The sequence below is a fragment of the Chiloscyllium plagiosum genome, unplaced genomic scaffold (assembly GCF_037043375.1).
Source record: "Chiloscyllium plagiosum isolate Xiang-an unplaced genomic scaffold, Cpla_swu_hap1 HiC_scaffold_12, whole genome shotgun sequence".
NCBI lineage: Eukaryota > Metazoa > Chordata > Chondrichthyes > Orectolobiformes > Hemiscylliidae > Chiloscyllium > Chiloscyllium plagiosum.
The window spans coordinates 39,310,709-39,330,556 of record NW_028270150.1 but is presented as its reverse complement, the minus strand read 5'-3'; the positions used below and the strand labels follow the sequence as shown (position 1 = coordinate 39,330,556).

General features: G+C 41.8%; 1 protein-coding gene across 1 annotated transcript in view; it reads right to left on the bottom strand.

Moving 5' to 3' along the window:
• LOC122555515 (NXPE family member 3-like) overlaps positions 1-420 on the bottom strand; it is a 30,412-nt gene extending 29,992 nt beyond the window's left edge. The window contains exon 1 of the mRNA XM_087992390.1: positions 279-420. Coding sequence (XP_087848516.1) covers positions 279-395 — 117 coding nt within the window. The 5' untranslated portion in view covers positions 396-420. The remainder of the gene's footprint in view (positions 1-278) is intronic.
• Between the last annotated feature and the right edge of the window lie 19,428 nt (positions 421-19,848).

Sequence of the window (19,848 nt, the reverse complement as noted above, 5' to 3'; positions counted from 1 at the left end):
AATAGCTATTTGAGCAACATATTAGATAGAGCAGCTGCCAATGAAATTAGACCACTGTACTGCATGTTCCTTCAGGAGAAGAGGAAATCAAAGAAAATGTGAGTGAAAGTTGGACAGAAAGGGAAATTTTAGAAGCTATAAAAAATCCCAAACCTTATGCCACTTTCTATTTGCAACATACAGTTAGCAAAAACAAACATCATATTTTTAGACTTTGTAATTTCAAGCCTTGATTAAATTTCAACTTATTATGAAATTTTCTTTATCATACTACACACCATTATGAGAATAAGGTTCAGAATTATCCACAATGATGCTGTCAGTGCCAACAATCCAAAAAGGAAATGGAATGTGGAGTAGGTCTGGGATGAGTTTTTAGTTACTCGTTTATCCATACTTGGAGCTGATCGTTCACCAGTATTACCAATCAATCCGATTCTGTCTGTTTATTAAATCTACAATAATAACAAAAGAAAGAAAATTACTGAAAGAAACCGGAGAGTATTCTTTCCATCGAAGTTCATACCTAAGTTTTCAGTTTGTTTGTAAAGATACATTAACAAAGGAGCAACAATTCTGCTAAAGGCAAATAGCAGAATTACAACAAAACAGAGAAGGACAAGAGAGAAATGAATAGAAGTAAATGCCAACTATATCGGTTACCAAGCATATGTTGCAGATGTTAGCTCATTGTTTTTATCCCACTGACATGCCAATTCAATGTTTCGCTATTTACTAAGAGTTATGAGAGCAGGAGAAGGGGAGAGAAGACTCAAATAAAACCAAACTATGATGGATGCTGGAATCCTGAAAGAAACATGGAAACTGGTGGGGAAAACCCAGACGTCTGGCAGCATCTGGGCAGAGAGACACAGAGTTACTGTTTTAACTCTGATATGATTCTTCTACAGAACGTCTCAATCATACATGGGTCATCTCGAAACTTGATCATTTTCTCAACTTGTTTATTTAACCGAGTATAGAAGCATCGCTTGGAGTTTTTTATATAGTGGGTACACTCTTATTCTGAGTATTTTGAAATACTTTTTAAGTATTTGCTGTTTCTTCTGTATTGATCCATCTGGATGTAATTTTGCTCGCTGAGCTGGAAGGTTTACACGTTCACTGATGACACCACCATAGTTGGTCAAATCTCAGATGGTGCCGAAAGAGACTACAGATAGGAGATGGAAGACCTGGAAAAATGGTATACTGAGAACAACCTCGCTCTCAATGCTAGCAGAACCGAGGAAGGCATTATAGACTTTTAGTGGAATGTTATTCCTGTCCCACTACACACTAACAGCACAGAGGTGGATGAGTGGAGAATGTCGAGCTCCTGGGAGTGGTCATCCACAACAAGCTTTCTTGGACTCTTCATGTGGATGCACTGGTTACAAAGGCCCAACAAGGTCTCTTCTTCCTCACACAGCTGAGAAAATTTGGCATGACAGTGAATACTTTTGCCAATTTTTATAGGTGCGCCATTGAGAGCATTCTGTCTGGATGTATCACTACCTGGTATGGCAATTGTACCATTCAAGATTGGAGACAGTTACAGAGAGCGGTAAACTCTGCCTGGACGATCACAAAGGCTAACCTCCCATCTATAGAATCCATCTACCAGGCCCACTGTCAAGGAAAGACTGCCAACATTCTCAAAGATCCATTCCATCCTGGCAATGTTTTTCCACAACCTCTACCATCGGGGAGAAGGTACAGAGGCCTGAAGACATGCACCAGTCGGTTTCATAACAGTTTCTACCCTACTGTTGTTAGATTACTGAATGGACTCACAAACTCTTAACATTCGGCTGTACCTTGATTTTGTTTTTGCCGCTGTTTACCTATTGTTTACTATCTATGCTCCTTAACTGTGTGATCTGCCTGTGTTGCTCACAAGACAAAGCTTTTCACTGTACCTCAGTACACTTGACAAGAAATTCAATTCAATTTAATTCATTTTCAGACGTTTCATCACGTACTAGGTAAGATCTTCAGGTAAAATCTTTACTCACTCATGCAACAGACCATGAGTGGACAGACACAGTACAACAAGCTATAGATATTAGACAGAGATAAACACAGAAAATGAAAAACTAGACCTGCAAAAAAAAAAGTAGACAAACTTACACAAAATAACAACATTGACAACACAGGAGCATGGTTAAAAAAACTTATCTGACTGACACTTAATAGACACTGACAAACTAGTCTTATTAAGAGGATTAAATTACAACTTCCAGGATGCGGACAAGAGAGGTTTTTTCACATCATTAGAAACAACATTGAAAGACAACCAATTCACAGAAGAAACCCAGCAAACCATCAGACAGGCAGTCGCACCAACATTAAGCAGGAAAAATGAAGGAAACACACTCCATGCACAAGAAAAGAAAGCACTAGAAAGACTAAAAAAGATAAAACCATTGTTATCCTACCTGTAGACAAAGGATACTTGACAGTCATTTTAATTCAAAGAGACTACATTGAGAAAGTGCATACACTGCTTGCAGATACCAACACTTACCAACAAGTGGTGATACACCTGACCAGACAATCGAATCACAGCCCTACTCAAAAAGACTTCAGAAATCTGGAGAAATAAATGAGACCGACTTCCAAAAAATGAAATCAGATGGATCCAGCACACCACACTTCTATGGATTACCCAAAATTCACAAACCAGTATCTCCCCTCAGACCCATAGTCTTGTTACCAGGAAACACCAACTTACAGATTGGCCAAGGAGCTACATCAAAGACTAAAACACTTAGTAGAGGACTCATGCCACTCCATCCACTCCACCCTCGAATTACTGAAGACCATCAAAGACACCAAGATAGAAGAGGATGAAATAATGATCTCCTTTGATGTAACAGCCCTGTTCACATCCATCAACATCAACCTTGCCAAGGAAACACTGGCTACACTATAAGAAGAACAAAGACACATACACCAAACACCACCAACTTCATCAGCATGGACAGTATCAACAAGCTAGTGGACCTATGCCTTACCACCTACTTCACCTTCAACAATAAAACTTACAAACAAACTGACGGAACCCATGGGATCTCCAATATCAGGGTTCTGAGCAGAGGCAGTATTGTGGAGACCCGAACAAATAGCTCTGTCAACCATCCAACCCAAACTTTAGGTCCATTACATGGATGACACCTTTGTCATCACTAAATGAAACAGAGGAAACCTTCAACCATCAATAATACCCTCACTGACATAAAATTCACTAAAGAGGAGGAAAACAACAACAAACTGCCATTGCTAGATGTCGCAATATAGGAAACAGCCAATGGGGAACTTCAAACCAGTGTCTACAGAAAAACAACACATACTGACCAAATATTGAACTACCGAAGCAATCATCCCAACATCCACAAACGAAGGTGTGTTAGAACATTATTTCAATGAGCCACCACACACTGCAGCATAGATGAACTATGCAGAGCAGAGGAAAATCACCTATACAGTGTATTCAAAAAGAATGGGTACCCAGTGAACACAGTCCGCCGATTTCTCAGCAACAAACCCAAACAAGCAGACAAAACACGTCCAGAAACCTTAGCCACTCTCCCCTACATCAAAGATATCTTGGAAAATTACTGTCAAACTACTCAGACCCTTTGGCATCATTGTAGCCCACAGACCCACCAACACACTAAAACAGCAGCTAATGAACTTGAAAGGCCCTATACAGACAACAAGCAAAACTAATGACATTTACAAAACACCTTGTAAGAACCGTAACAAACACTACATTGGACAAAAAGGCAGAAAACTAACCATCAGGATACATGAACATCAACTAGCCACAAAAAGACATGACCTACTCTCACTGATATCTTTACATATGGATGAGAAAGGACTTCAACTGGGAAAACACATCCATCCTGGGACGAATCAAACAGAGACATGTACGAGAATTCCTAGAAGCATGGCATTCCAACTGGAACTCTATCAACAAACACATTGACTTGGATCCCATTTAGCACTCCCTGAGAAAAAGAACAGGAAATGACATCAGCAGAGGAAATGATGTCACAACTGGAAATGACATTACCAACCCAAGGAAACCCAAACATATAAATAGAAAGTGAGCTACACCATCAGTGCTTATCCGGAGGCTCACTGAAAATGTTACCTAGTATGGTGACGAAACATCTGGAAATGAACCTTCCAGCTCAGCGAGCAAACCTACATCCAGAAGCTCAACCTGAGCTACAAATCTCCTCAAAAATCATTGATCCATCTCTTAAGCTAGCACTAGTTCACTTCAACTCAGCTCACCTTTCATGCCAACACAGCTGTTCTTATTTAAGTTGAAAATATTTGTGCTGGACCCACTCTTTTCCCTTGTAAACTTGATGTAAAATTAAATCATAATAAGACTACTGCTGGCTAGAGGTGTCTTTGCTGTGAAGTCATTAAATAATCCATGCCTCCTTACACATTATCGAGTCTAATAGAAGCTCCTTACATAATATTAAGAACAGAAAAACATAGGAATTATGACCTTGGGTAGGCAATTCATTCCCTGCATCATCTAATATGATCATAGTTTATCTCATCTCTGCCTTACTACCACTTCCAGCCAACTCCTCATAACCCCTCAATCTGTTACTCATTAAGAATCTACTTATTTCCTCCTGACCTCGAACAATCACAACCATCTTTCTTAGTGCTCCGTTTGACTCCAACCAGTGTAGAGAGTCGCTCCCCCATTGCCATTGGCTGTAATTTTTCTCAGGATCCTCAATGTCATTTTTGGTTAAATCTGACCATGATGCCTCTCAGTTCACAAGATTTCAAAGTTTAAGTCATTTATTGGAATAAACAAGCTAAAAACAGAAGCTAACTTATACCCTGAACTACAGATAAGGATCTCCTAGTTAACAGTTAAAACAAATGGAAATCTTCTGCTGAGGTAATAATTGACTCTGCCTTTTAATTAAGCTCTTCATTTAACAGGAAACATTCCATTGTAATACTTAGCTTGTTTTTTCCCGTAGGATAACTTCTAAACACCAAACTGACTTTCATCATGTGGTTTGTATCTGGCAAAAGCTAATTGAATCTTCCCGCTTCATTTAAACTCTCACAACCATTTTCTTTTTGACCAGACTTTGTTTTTGTTGATTTCAAACTTCACTATCTGCCATGATAGGATTAGGTTAGAACCAGTGAATGCCAAGAGATGTTGGTTGGATTCTCTTTCATTGCCTCGTGCTTGGTGTGGTGCAAATGTTGCAGCCACTTATCAGTGTAAATCTGGAAATTGTCCAACTCTAGCTGTATATGTACATAGACTACAATAGTACCTGAGGAGTTCCAAAAGGTGTTGAATAGTGTTCAATCAGTAGTGAACATCCCCACTTATGATCTCATAATGCAAGGAAATTCAATGACCATTGCTGCACCTTTTTGACAGCATTTATTATTTTTCTTTGACACTGTGTACTACCATGTGGATACTGTGAGGGGGCCTGTACACAACTCCCACAGTAACCTCTTACCTTTTATCATTCCTTATTTCTGCCCAGACTACTTCTATGTCCTGACTTCCTGAATTTATTTTATCCCTCTCTATTGTACTAACATCACCTTTAAATGAACAGAGACACTCCTCTACCCTTTGTGAGCATCTTGTCTTTCCCAAATGTCCCATACACTTCAATATTCAAGTCCCAATCTAAGTCATCCTGCATCCATGTCTTACTTATAGCCACTAGATTGTGCTTATTTATCTTAATTTGTGCTACTCATTCATCTTTCTTTTCATATGCACTGCCTTAAGTTTTGTCCATTTATTATTTTTGTAACCTCTTGTCTTATATATATCTGTGTATGTGTGTGTGTGTGGTTTATCTAAATACTCAGCAATAAAAGTCTTTAGTCTATTCATTTCTTCTCATAGGACAATGTGATAAACTCAGAGATAGCCAGCCTTTGCTGAATGCCCTTATGCAAGTGTATCTTGCCTTCGGTGTGGAGACCAAAACAGTATGCAGTAGCTGAGGGTAGTCTCACCATATCCTATACAATTGTAATATTATTTATGCATATATTCCAGGTTCTTTGTAATAAAGACTGTCATATAATTTGCTTTCTAGGTTGCTTGTTATTTTGTAGCTCCATATAATTTGAGCTATTACAATGAAATATTGCCCCCATCTCCATCATATTTCTTTTCATTAGCCTCACTCCCTAGTTGAGTAGGCTCCTGTACCATTGTACCCTGGTTAGTTTTCTGATCACTCTCATCCACTCAGGTAAAATGAATCGTTTTGACCTTTTGGTACAGAACCTTGGCTTTCCTTTTCCTCCTGGCTGGCAGTTATACACTCCTATTCCATGATTTGGAGATGCCGGTGTTGGACTGGGGTGTACAAAGTTAAAAATCACACAACACCAAGTTATAGTCCATCAAGTTTAATTGGAAGCACTAGCTTTCGGAGCACTGCTCCTTCATCAGGTGGTTGTTGGACTATAACCTGGTGTTGTGTGATTTCTAACCTCTTATTCCAGATCACAAATTAAATCTGAGCCAATTCTTAATCTTTAGTGTTTGATTCCCTCTTGGAACAAAGTTTAAGGTAACTTTCCTGCTTTATGATACCGTGCAATCTCCGAACCTCATTCTCTAAGTTACAATTCCGATCTAGTATTCATCACAATGGAAGCACTTGCAGCGGATGTAATTTTCTAGGATTGCAGTGCTCTCCACAATATCCCACATAAAATTATAGTTTGATTGCAGAAGATCGCCATTCAGCCTATTTGTTTTGTGCCATCTCGACAACTTCCCCTTTATCCCAACATTTTTCTGCAACTTAGATGGCTGTGAATTCCATCTTGGTTCCACATTATTCTCTGATTGGCTTTCCATATCCAACCATTCACTACATGAAAATGTTTTGCTTTATGTCACCTTTGATCCTTCTACCATTCAGCTCAATCATTTGTGGTTCATTCTCAAAGTAATTGACTCCGAGCTGGCAGGCCACAGCCAGTGTACTGGGCATTCGTAAATAAAGGGTGACTTGATGACAGGACCCAGCCTCAATGTAGTTGTTTCAGCCAGCTAACTCCAGCCAGCTCTGTACACGGGAAAACATTAAGACCCAGATTGAAGATGTCCATTTACACATCTGAACCTTAAATTCACGGCATGTCTAATTTTCTTCTTAGTGTCTTCCCAAGTGTTACTACTCGATTTTGTGGGTCCATATACAACCACTATTATCATTTTCTGCCCTTTGGTATTTCCTCGCTCAGCTCATACAGATGCTACTTCATCAGAGTGAATATCCTTCCTCATAACTGCATTAATTTTCTTTCTAATCACCAGTGCTTCCCATCTCCTTTCCCTTTCTGTTTGCCATTTAAAAGTAAAAAACCCTGGATATTCACTTCCCATTCCTTTCAGCCATGTCTCTACAACACTCACTAGATCATACCCATTTACAGTAGTTCTATTTGCATCTCTAAATCCAGACACAACATCTTAAGGCTTGTCTCTTTAGTATTCTTTGTCCTGTTCACAATGGCCCTGCTTGATTCCAGCCCTTGAATTCTCTTCATATCACCTTTCTTATTTCCCATTTTCTCTTCTGTTTTAGTCCTTATTTCCATGTTATTTATCTCCCTGTATAGGGTTCTATCCATCTGCCATTTTAGTTTAAACCTCCCTAACTACATTCTCAAATACTTTCTTGAGGGAATCAGTTCTGACCTTGTTCAGGTACATTCTATTTAGAGTGTACGTTCCTCAGAACAAATCCTAATGTCTTAGGAATCTGAAACACACACTGACACCACGTCTCCAGTAGAGTGTTCATCTAATTTATCCTGCTATTTCTGCTCTAATTAGTAAGTGGCATTGAAAGTAATTCTGAGACCACTACCTTTGAGGTCCTATTTTTTTAACTTGCTTCTTAACATCGTCTATTTTGCTGTTTGAAACACATCCTTTTTATTACTTAAGTCATTATGACCAATGTGTACCATGACCACCAACTGTTCACCCTTCGACTACAGAATGCCCTCTAGATGTACTGAGACATGACTCTAGCACAAGGGAGGCATCCTGGAGTCTCACTTTTGGCAACAAAACTGCCTGTTCTTCTTGCTCCTAGTAATTCCCTAGTAATTCCCTATTACTACTACATTTCTCTTTTCCGTGCATCGCAGTTTAAACTCAAATAATAATAATGATAATAATAATAATTAACAATTCTAGAGCCCATCTGCCCTGGAACTCTGAACTATGGGTACAATAGTATGATGAAATGATATTTTAAAGTCAATTGTGAATTGATTAAAAATTACAAGACTTTGAGCATTTTAGTAGCTCATTATGGGTAGGGCAGGATGTTCAAATTGGTTCTACAAGTTTATCATGTTTGTGAAATGTTGTGGATTGTAATAGAAAATGTGCTGCCTTTCCTTTTACACTCATTTAGAATGATCTATTGAAATCCTCACTAATTCTATTTCTGGCACCAAAGTATGAGGTTGAACTCACATTCTTTCTATGCCTGTGACCATGATGGAAGATCAAGGTCTTCACTCTCGAATGTTGAAAGTTCTTAATTAAAAATTGAATGCAGGTAAAACTCAGCAGTTTTGACCACACCCATGAGGACAGAAAGAGTTCGTTTGAGTTCCATCTGGAGTTCCTTTTGATATGTTCATCTTGCAATACCATGCATGTTTCAGATGAAAGTCAGCTACAGGGTCAGACTTGATCATGCAGAAAAACACAAATTAGCTAATGTAAATGTTTGGAGCAAATGTTGTTTCTTTTTCTAGGCTCACTCCACAACTGAACACAACATATTTTAAATGTGACCAGGTTGTGTGACAGATCAAATTATACACGTTTCAGAGGGGTTGAGCTTTAGGGAGATGTTGAATAGACTGGGGCTATTTTCCTTGGAGCGCCGGAGGCTGAGGGATGACCTTAGATAGGTTTATAAAATCATGAGGGGCATGGATAGGGGAAATAGATGTCTTTTCCCAGGAATGGAGGAGTCTAAAACTAGAGGGCATAGGTTTAAGGTGGGAGGGGAAAGAATTAAAAGGAATTTACGGGGTAAATTTTTAACACAAAGGGTGGTGCATGTATAGAGTGAGCTGCCGGAGAAAGTGGTGGAGGCTGGCAAAATTATGACATTTAAAAGGCATCTGGCTGGGCATATGAATAGGAAGGGTTTAGAGGGATATGTGACAAATGCTGGTAAATGGGATTCAATTTATTTAGGATGCCTGGTCGGCCAGGATGAACTGGACCGAATGGTCCGTTTCTGTCCTGTATATCTTTATGACTCTATGACTCTTAATCTTTTCTTAACCATCTCCAGTTTAGTAATATCCTTCTTATAACAGGGCAACCAGAACTGCGTACAGTACTCCAGAAAAGGCCCCACATGTCTTGTACAACCGCAGCATGTCATTCCAATTCCGATACTCAAAGGACTAAGCAATGAAGACAAGTATGCTAAATGCCTTCTTAACCACCCTGTTGACCAGTGACGCAAACATCAAAGAATTATGTACCTGAACCCTGAGGTTTCTCTGATCTACAAGACTACCAATGGCCCTATCATTACAGTACAACCTCAATTACCTGAACATCAATTATCCAAATTTCGCATTATCCAAACAAGATCCCAAGGTCCTGCAAAAATAGCATTAGACAACTCAACATTCAGTTATCAGTTAAAGCACACTATGGTGTTCATTGCCAGATGACCAAGAAATGTTCGATAACCAGTACACAAGTCACCACTTGTTTACAACAAAATTTATCTGAACAATCAGTTATCTGAACAAAGTACTCCCCGCCTGTCTCGTTCGGATAAACAAGGTTGTTCTGTAATTGCATAGTTTTAGATAATGAACAATGTATTTTTATGAACACAAAAAATTGCTTAAGCCAAGAGCTGGTGGGAATAGGACTAAGTTTCAGACAGATGATAACCAAAAAGAGAGAGAACATGTCCAGAGTTTTTTTTACAATAATTTGTGGAATGTGTGTGTTGCTGACTGGCCAGTATTCATTGCTCATCCTTAGTTGCCTTTGAGAAGATGGTGATGAGTTGCTATCTTGAACCACAGCAGACCACCTGCTGTGGGTTGATCCACAATACCCTGAAGGAGGGAATTCCATGGTTTAAACCCAGTGACAGTGAAGGAAAGGCAATATATGGCATCGGTGGAAAGGAATAGAAATGTAGTCTCACACACCTGGATCAAGGAATGCCCAAAAAATTTGAATGCCTCAATCAGGCTGTCAACTATCATGATGACCCTAAGGATTCCTCATCTCATTTTAGGGTAAGACTTATATACTTAATAGTAAGGTCCTGGTCAGTTTTGCTGAAAAAGAAGAGACCTTGCTGTGCCAGTTCATAGTTCCTTGAAAGTGGAGTCACAGTCAGATAAGATAGTGAAGATAGTGTTTTGTACGTTTGCCTGTATTGGTCAGTGCATTGAGTATAGGAGTTGGGAGGCTATGTTGCACCTGAACAAGACATTGATTAGGCCACATTTGGAATATTGTGTGCGGTTCTGGTCTCCTTCCTATCAGAAGCATGTTGTGAAACTTGAAAGGGTTCAGAAAAGATTTACAAGGATATTGCCAGGGTTGGAGGATTTGAGCTATAGGGAGAGGCTGAAAGCACTGCCCTAATGAGAAACTGACATAATTGCAAATGCTGGATCAGTGGTGCTGGAAGAGCACAGCAATTCAGGCAGCATCCGAGGAGCTTCGAAATCGACGTTTCGGGCAAAAGCCCTTCATCAGGAATAATTGCAAATGTACCATTCAGGTCTGACAGATGGGTATAAAAATTGAATGTGTGGGGAATTATTCAAGCAGAGGATAGGATAGGAGAGAGGATAGCCTGATCAACTATCAAAATGAGTTACAGAACAGGATGATTTGAGCAGCCAATCTTGAATATCCCTAAGAAACCGAGCAACATGATTTTATATATACACAGCAGCAGACACTTTCACGAGGAGCTTAAATTGACATTAATTTATGCACAAACCGATATGGATTAATAAGAATGATACTTCTGTTCTCATCTTATCTGCTGTTATTCTCAGACAAGTCAGACCACAGACTAGAACCCGGCTTAATAGACAATAAACCGGTTTGTTTTAATTTTAATGAAGTGAAATGATCTTCTGCTGAAACATAGGCATGTGATATTGCAAATTTAGCTTTAACAAAGAAACAGAAGAGTATTAACAAATGCAATGAAGATCAAAAGAAGAATAAATCAAACAATCTACTTATAAATTCAAAGATTGTTAAACACACATTAACCCCAAAACATTCTTTTGAAAATTGAAAAGAAAGGAAAACTGCTGCTTTACACAAGAAGTTCTGAAGAAGTTGCTGAATTCACTTTCTCTCTCTTAACAGATACTGCTAAACTTGCTGAGTTTTTCCAGCCATTTCTGTTCCACTTCCGGCACAACTGCTATGTCATGAAGTGGAGAGTGTGTTGCTGGGAAAGCACAGCAGGTCAGGCAGCATCCGAGGAGCAGGAGAATTGACATTCCTGATGAAGGGCTTATGCCCGAAACGTCGATTTTCCTGCTGCTCGGATGCTGCCTGACCTGCTGTGCATTTCCAGCACCACACTCTCCACCCTGATCTCCAGCATCTGCAGTCCTTGCTTTCTCCTGCTTTTTAATGAAACAAGAGTCACTTCTGGTGGAAAGACCGATAGCATTCAAAGAGAAATTCCAACGTAATTGTGTGTAATGACATCTCCAAACAGATTGATTTGAAAATATCACCCTACACTGCCCCCTCTTGCTCTTTAACAACCTACTAGAGATAGTGCCACTACCTCTCGGCCAGGAGGCCCATCTGCTGTGTGCTAACATTTCTGAACAGGATGAACAATCTAGCAGCGAAGGCTAGTTGCATGCAGAGAATTCAGAACAGGGCACATGACTCTCGACATGACTCTATCCTCATTAAGAGATATACTCCCAAAGTGGAGCAGGATTAAACCAACACATATTTTAACGTAAAGTTCCTACAAACGGGCCATTTCCACAATAGCCTCCCAGCTGCTGGCGACAGGTTAAAAAATAACTAAGCCTGAAAATAATTTTTAAATTAATTGAGCACAATGTATTTTAATGACCCATCGCATATCAACATTGCTGGCTGGCCAACATTATCCAGAGGTGACTCAAAGAAATAATTACTCCGCTCACAGTGTAATTGAGGCGGACATTCCTCAACATTATTAACGATTCGACTTGTCCTCATTTGTTCACTTCTGTTTAAACTCTTCCATTTCAGAATTAATTCTCATGAATTTATTGAGAAAACCAATTCACCATTTTTTAAAAGTAGTAACGTTTTTCACTTGGATCATTTTTTAAAGTATACATATTCACACCTGGGAAGGATTTACCTGCCCTACGGATCTTTTTCACATCTCCACCAGCTTTCCAACAGGTTTCATTCTGTTCTGAAGAAGGGTCACTGGGATCGAATCGCTGACCCGACTTTCTCTGCGCAAATGCCACCAAACCTGCGGAGTTTCTCTTGCAATTTTTGTTCCTGTTTCCGATTTCCTTCCCACTTCTTTCACTCTCCTGGATTCAATCTATTAACGTACACTGCTCAGAGTTTGGTTTTTCAGAGTACATTCAGTTCTGTCAAAACACTTCGATAAATGAATTCAGAATTGCTGTACGTCAGTAACCAATTTATACAAATTGATTCATAAGACCATAAGATTCCTGCTAAATGTGGATACAGCATTTCCGCGTCCCGCATTGAGATCAACACCAGCACATACCGCTGTGTGTTGAGTTTTGCTTTTCGTCCGAGGGAGAGCAGGCGCCACTCCGATCGATTTCGATGGGAAAGTCGGTGGGATATGCAATGTTCATAAAATGTAAACCATTAGTAGATAATAGTTATCACACGAAGGATTCCCGAAGTCATAAACCTATTATTATAAAGTTGTACATCTGCTGGTATATCTCTCATTCACAGAAAGAAACGGAAATACATTTCAACACAAATTAAAAGAAGATTTTGAGGCATTGTACCCGTTTTAAAAAAGTGCTTACTTTGCGTTTACTCAGGAACCCACGGCGACATTACCGCTCAGGGAGAGAAAGAATCCGAGGAAGAAACCTGGCAAATGTTTGCTCAAGAAGCAGCTGTATAAACTAAGAGGAAAATTGCTGTATAAACTCTGCTCTATGGCATGGACAAATAATAAAATGTAAATAAGCAAATGTTATTTTCACAATATGTGGTTATGGCAGGCTGAGCATTGTTACATGGACTATGGCATTGATCTTATAAAGGGGCTGCAATTAAGAGTCTAATAGACAATAGGTGCAGGAGTTGGCCATTCTGCCCTTTGAGCCTGCACCACCATTCGTTATGATCATGGCTGATCATCCTCAATCAGTATCCTGTTCCTGCCTTATCTCCATAACCCTTGATTCCACTATCATTGAGAGCTCTATCCAACTCTTTCTTAAACAAATCCAGAGACTGGGCCTCCACTGCCCTCTGGGACAGAGTATTCCACACACCCACCACTCTCTGGGTGAAGAAGTTTCTCCTCATCTCGGTCCTAAATGGCCTACTCCTTATTTTTAAGCTGTATCCTCTGGTTCAGGACTCACCCATCAGTGGAAACATGTTACTTGCCTCCAGAGTGTCCAATCCTTTAATAATCTTATATGTCTTAATCAGATCCCCTCTCAGTCTTCTAAATTCAAGGGTATACAAGCCCCGTCGCTCCAATCTTTCAACATAAGGTCGTCCCAACATTCCAGGAATTGACCTCGTGAACCTACGTTGCACTCCCTCAATAGCCAGAATGTCTTTCCTCAAAGTTGGAGACCAGAACTGCACACAATATTCCAGGTGTGGTCTCACCAGGGCCCTGTACAGCTGCAGAAGAACCTTTTTGCTTCTATAAAAAATCCCTCTTGTTATGAAGGCCAGCATGCTATTAGCTTTCTTCACAACCTGCTGTACCTGCATATTGGCCTTCATTGACTGGTGTACAAGAACACCCAGATCTCTTTGTACTGCCCCTGTACCTAACTTGACTCCATTTAGGTAGTAGTTGAAACTTTATTGCTGGAACAGCACAGCAGGTCAGGCAGCATCCAGGGAACAGGAGATTCGACGTTTCGGGCACAGGCCCTTCTTCAGGAATGAGCAGAGAGTGTTCAGCAAGAGAAGATAAAAGGTAGGGAGGAGGGACTTGGAGGAGGGGCGTTGGAAATGTGATAGGTGGAAAGAGGTCAAGGTGAGGGTGATAGGTCGGAGTAGGATGGAGGCGGAGAGGTCAAGAAGAAGACTGCAGGTCAGGAAGGCGGTGCCGGGCTGGAGGGATTCGGCTGAGACAAGGTGGGGGGAGGGGGGATGAAGAAACTGGTGAAGTCCAAGTTCATCCCCTGTGGTTGGAGGGTTCCCAGTCGGAAGATAAGACGCTCCTCCTCCGACCGTCGCGTTGTTGTGGTTTGGCGGTGGCCCCTCCAACCGCCACCAGGACAGAACCCCACTGGTCCTCACCTACCACCCCACCAATCTCCATGTACAGCGCATCATCCGCCGTCACTTCCGCCACCTCCAAACAGACCCCAGCACCAAGGATATATTTCCCTCCCCTCCCCTATCAGCTTTCCGTAGAGACCACTCCCTCCGCGACTCCCTTGTCAGATCCACACCCCCCACCGACCCAACCTCCACTCCCGGCACCTTCCCTTGCAACTGCAGGAGGTGCAACACTTGCGCCCACACCTCCCCCCTCACTTCTCTCCAAGGCCCCAAAGGAAACTTCCATATCCGCCACAGATTCACCTGCACCTCCACCCACATCATCTACTGCATCCGCTGCAGCCGGTGTGGCCTCCTCTATATTGGGGAGACAGGCCGCCTACTTGCGGAGCGATTCAGAGAGCACCTCTGGGCCACCCGGACGAACCAACCCAACCACCCTGTAGCACAGCATTTCAACTCCCCCTCCCACTCCACCGAGGATATGCAGGTCATTGGACTCATCCACCGCCAAACCACAACAACGCGACGGTCGGAGGAGGAGCGTCTTATCTTCCGACTGGGAACCCTCCAACCACAGGGGATGAACTTGGACTTCACCAGTTTCTTCATCCCCCCTCCCCCCACCTTGTCTCAGCCGAATCCCTCCAGCCCGGCACCGCCTTCCTGACCTGCAGTCTTCTTCTTGACCTCTCCGCCTCCATCCTACTCCGACCTATCACCCTCACCTTGACCTCTTTCCACCTATCACATTTCCAACGCCCCTCCTCCAAGTCCCTCCTCCCTACCTTTTATCTTCTCCTGCTGAACACTCTCTGCTCATTCCTGAAGAAGGGCCTGTGCCCGAAACGTCGAATCTCCTGTTCCCTGGATGCTGCCTGACCTGCTGTGCTGTTCCAGCAATAAAGTTTCAACTTTGATCTCCAGCATCTGCAGACCTCACTTTCTCCTCCATTTAGGTAGTAATCTGCCTTCCTGTTCTTGCCACCAAAGTGGATAACCATACATTTATCCACATTAAACTGCATCTGCCAGTTTGTAAAAAGCTGCAGTCCCAGCACTGATCCCTGTGGTACCCCACTGGTCACCACCTGCCATTACAAAATGGAGCCGTTTATCACTACTCTTTGTTTCCTGTCAGACAACCAATTTTCAATCCTAGTCAGTGCTTTGCCCCCAATATCATGCGCCCTAATTTTGCTCACTAACCTCCTATGTGGGACTTTATCAAAGGCTTTCTGAAAGTCCAGGTACACTACATCCACCGGATCTCCCTTGTCCATCTTCAGAGTTACATCCTCAAAAAACTCCAGAAGATTAGTCAAGCATGATTTCCCCTTCATAAATCCATGCTGACTCTGACCTATCCTGTTACTACTATCCAGATGTGTTGTAATTTCATCCTTTATAATAGACTCCAGCATCTTTCCCACCACTGAGGTCAGACTAACTGGTCTATAATTTCCTGCTTTCTCTCTCACTCCTTTCTTAAAAGGTGGTACAACATTAGCCACCCTCCAATCCGCAGGAACTGATCCTGAATCTATCAAACTCTGGAAAATAATCACCAACCCATCCACAATTTCTAGAGACACCTCCTTCAGTACCCTGGGATGTAGACCATCAGGCCCCGGGGACTTATGAGTCTTCAGACCTAACAGTCTCTCCAACACCAATTCCTGGGAAATATAAATTCCCTACAGTTCAGGTCCTTCAGCCACTGTTATCTCTGGGAGATTGCTTGTGTCTTCCCCAGTGAACACAGATCTGAAGTAACAATTCAATTCTTCTGCCATTTCTTTGTTCCCAGTAATATATTCCCCTCAAAGTTTGGGTGAAGATTTGTAGCTCGGGTGCTCGTTGTTGTGGTTCTGTTCGCCGAGCTGGAAATTTTTGTTGCAAACGTTTCGTCCCCTGTCTAGGTGACATCCTCAGTGCTTGGGAGCCTCCTGTGAAGCGCATCTGTGGTGTTTCCTCCGGCATTTATAGTGGCCTGTCCCTGCTGCTTCCGGTTGTCAGTTTCAGCTGTCCGCTGTAGTGGCTGGTATATTGGGTCCAGGTCTATGTGTTTGTTGATGGAGTTTGTGGATGAGTGCCATGCTTCTAGGAATTCCCTGGCTGTTCTTTGTTTGGCTTGCCCTATAATGGTAGTGTTGTCCCAGTCGAATTCATGTTGTTTGTCGTCTGCGTGTGTGGCTACTAGGGATAGCTGGTTGTGTCGTTTCGTGGCCAGTTGATGTTCATGGAAGCCAAACAAAGAACAGCCAGGGAATTCCTAGAAGCATGGCACTCATCCACAAACTCCATCAACAAACTCATCGACCTGGACTCAATATACCGGCCACTACAGCGGACAGCTGAAACTGACAACCGGAAGCAGCAGGGACAGGCCACTATAAATGCCGGAGGAAACACCACAGAAGCGCTTCACAGGAGGCTCCCAAGCACTGAGGATGTCACCTAGACAGGGGACGAAACGTTTGCAACAAAAATTTCCAGCTCGGCGAACAGAACCACAACAATATATTCCCCTGTTTCTGTCTTCAAGGGCCCAATTTTAGTCTTAACCATTTTTTTCCCTTTCACATACCTGAAAAAGCTTTGATTATCCTCCTTTATATTTTTGACCAGTTTATCTTCGTACCTAATTTTTTCTCTGTGTATTTCCTTCTTAGTAATCCTCTGTTGTTCTTTAAAAGCTTCCCAGTCCTCCGTTTTCCCACTTATCTTTGCTATGTTATACTTTTTCTCTTTTGACTTTGTATGTTTCTTAAATTCCCTCGTCAGCCACGGCCACCCCTGCCTCCTCATAGGATCTTTCTTCCTTTTTGGAATGAACTGATCCTGCATCTTCTGCATTATACCCAGAAATATCTGCCATTGTTCCTCCACTGTCATCCCTGCTAAGGTATTGCACCATTGAACTTTGGCCAGCTCCCCCCTCATAGCTCCATAGTTCCCTTTATTCAACTGAAATATTGTCACTACCGATTGTACCCTCTCCCTTTCAAATTGCAGATTGAAGCTTATTGTATTATGGTCACTACTTCCCAATGGCTCCTTCACTTCAAGGTCCCTGATCAATTCTGGTTCATTGCACAATACCAGATCCAGAATTGCCTTCTCCCTGGTAGGCTCCAGCACCAGCTGTTCTAAGAATCCATCTCAGAGGCACTCCACAAACTCCCTTTCTTGAGGTCCAATACCATCCTGATTCTCCCAGTCTACCTGCATGTTGAAATCCCCCATAACAACTGTAGTAACATCTTTGTGACAGGCCAATTTCAGCTCCCTATTCAACTTACACCCTACATCCATACTACTGTTTGGGGGCCTGTAGATAACTCCCAAGAGGGTCTTTCTACCCTTAGAATTTCTCAGCTCTATCCATATTGACTCTACATCCCCTGATTCTAGGTCCACCCACGCAAGGGACTGAATATCATCGTCTACCAACAGGGCCACCCCACCCCCTCTGCCCGTCAGTCTGTCCTTACGATAGCACATATAGCCTTGAATATTCATTTCCCAGGCCCTGTCCACTTGAAGCCACATCTCAGTTATCCCCACAATATCGTAGCTGCCAATTTCCAAAAGAGCCTCAAGCTCACCCATCTAAATTCTAATACTTCGTGCATTCATATATAGTATTTTTAATTTGTTACTGCCCTCACCCTTTTTTTCAACCCCTATTTCACTCAACCTTACGGCATGATCTCTTTTTGAGTTTTCTGCTTCATTGATATCGTTGTCTTTCTTGACTTCCCTTGTTCTAACTCTCCCTTCAATTTCCTTCTTAAACTTCCAGTTTGTCCCCTCCCGCCCGCTATTTAGTTTAAATGCTGGTTAGAACCTCAAGGAAAGCAACTCGGTAAGGAAAAGGTGTGTCTTGCGTAATCATCGTGCATAAACCAACTTAGAGTGAGTGAAGGAATTTTGTTGGGGTGTAGTCACTGTTTCAGTTAATGTCTGACACTGCTGCATGGTAGGGCAAGAATAAATGTCGCAATATCACAGTGATGGGGCAATCCAATTATAAGGGCAACAGATTCTGGGGCAACAAACAAGACTCCAGATGATATGTTACCTCCCTGGTTCTCCAGTCAAGGACATTTCAGAGCAGTTACAGGACATTCTGAGATGAGAGGATGAACAGCCAGTGGTCATGGTATACATCAGTAACAACCACATAGGAATAATAAAACGTGATGAAGTCTTAAAAGTAGAATGGAGGGAGTAAGAAAGTATGTGAAAAGGTGGTACCTCAAAAGTAGCACCAGCTCCACTTTTTTTTATTTAAATGCGATGTGGCATCACTGGCTGGGCAAGCATTTATTGCCCATCCCTATAGTTGCTCTTGAGAAGGTAGTGGCGAGCTACTTGATTGAACAACTTCAGTGTTTATGCTGCAGGTAGACCCCAATGTCATTAGGAAGAGAATGCCTCAGCAAAATTCTCCCTATGACATCAGTCCTAGTCCTGAGCAGCTATTACCCATCAAGTTGGTACTGCTCCAACCTACGAGAACCAGTCCCATTTCCCACGGAATCTAATCCCCTCCTGTATGCACCATCTCTGTAGCTATGTGACGTGGACATGATTAATGAAGACAAATGTAGATTTCTTTCAGTCAGAAACAGGAAATGTTATAATGGAGAACAAACAGATGTTAGGCTGAATAAATGCATATTTTTGGTTCTATCATCACAAAAGAGGATGCCTCAACATTGCAAATATGTTGTGGAAAACAGAGTATAGTGATAAGGAGGAAATGTTGGAAATCAGTAGTAGTAGGGAAATGGTGTTGGGAAATTGTTGGGATTAATGGCCAACAAATTCCCCAGGCTGAGTAATTCAGACCTCGGAAGTCGCGCTAAAATTGATGCACTGGTGGTCACCTTTCAAAATTCTCATGGATTGGGGCAAGCTAATGTGACCTCTCAATTTTGAAAATAGAGAGAAAACAGGGAACGACAGGCCACTTAGCCTGACATTGATAGTGGGGAAAGTGCTAAAGTCCATTATAAAAGATTCAGTAGCTGAATACTTGGAAAACAGGGAGAGGATCAGACACAGTCAGAATGGACTTCGGATAGGGAAGTCATGCTTGTGAAATCTACTGGAATCTTTCAATGATTTAACTCATGGGTTTGATAAGGGAAAGCCAGTGAATGTGGTTTACTTGGACTTTCAGAAGGCTTTCAATAATGTCCAATAAAAGAGATTAGCAAGTAATATTAGAGCACATGTGATTG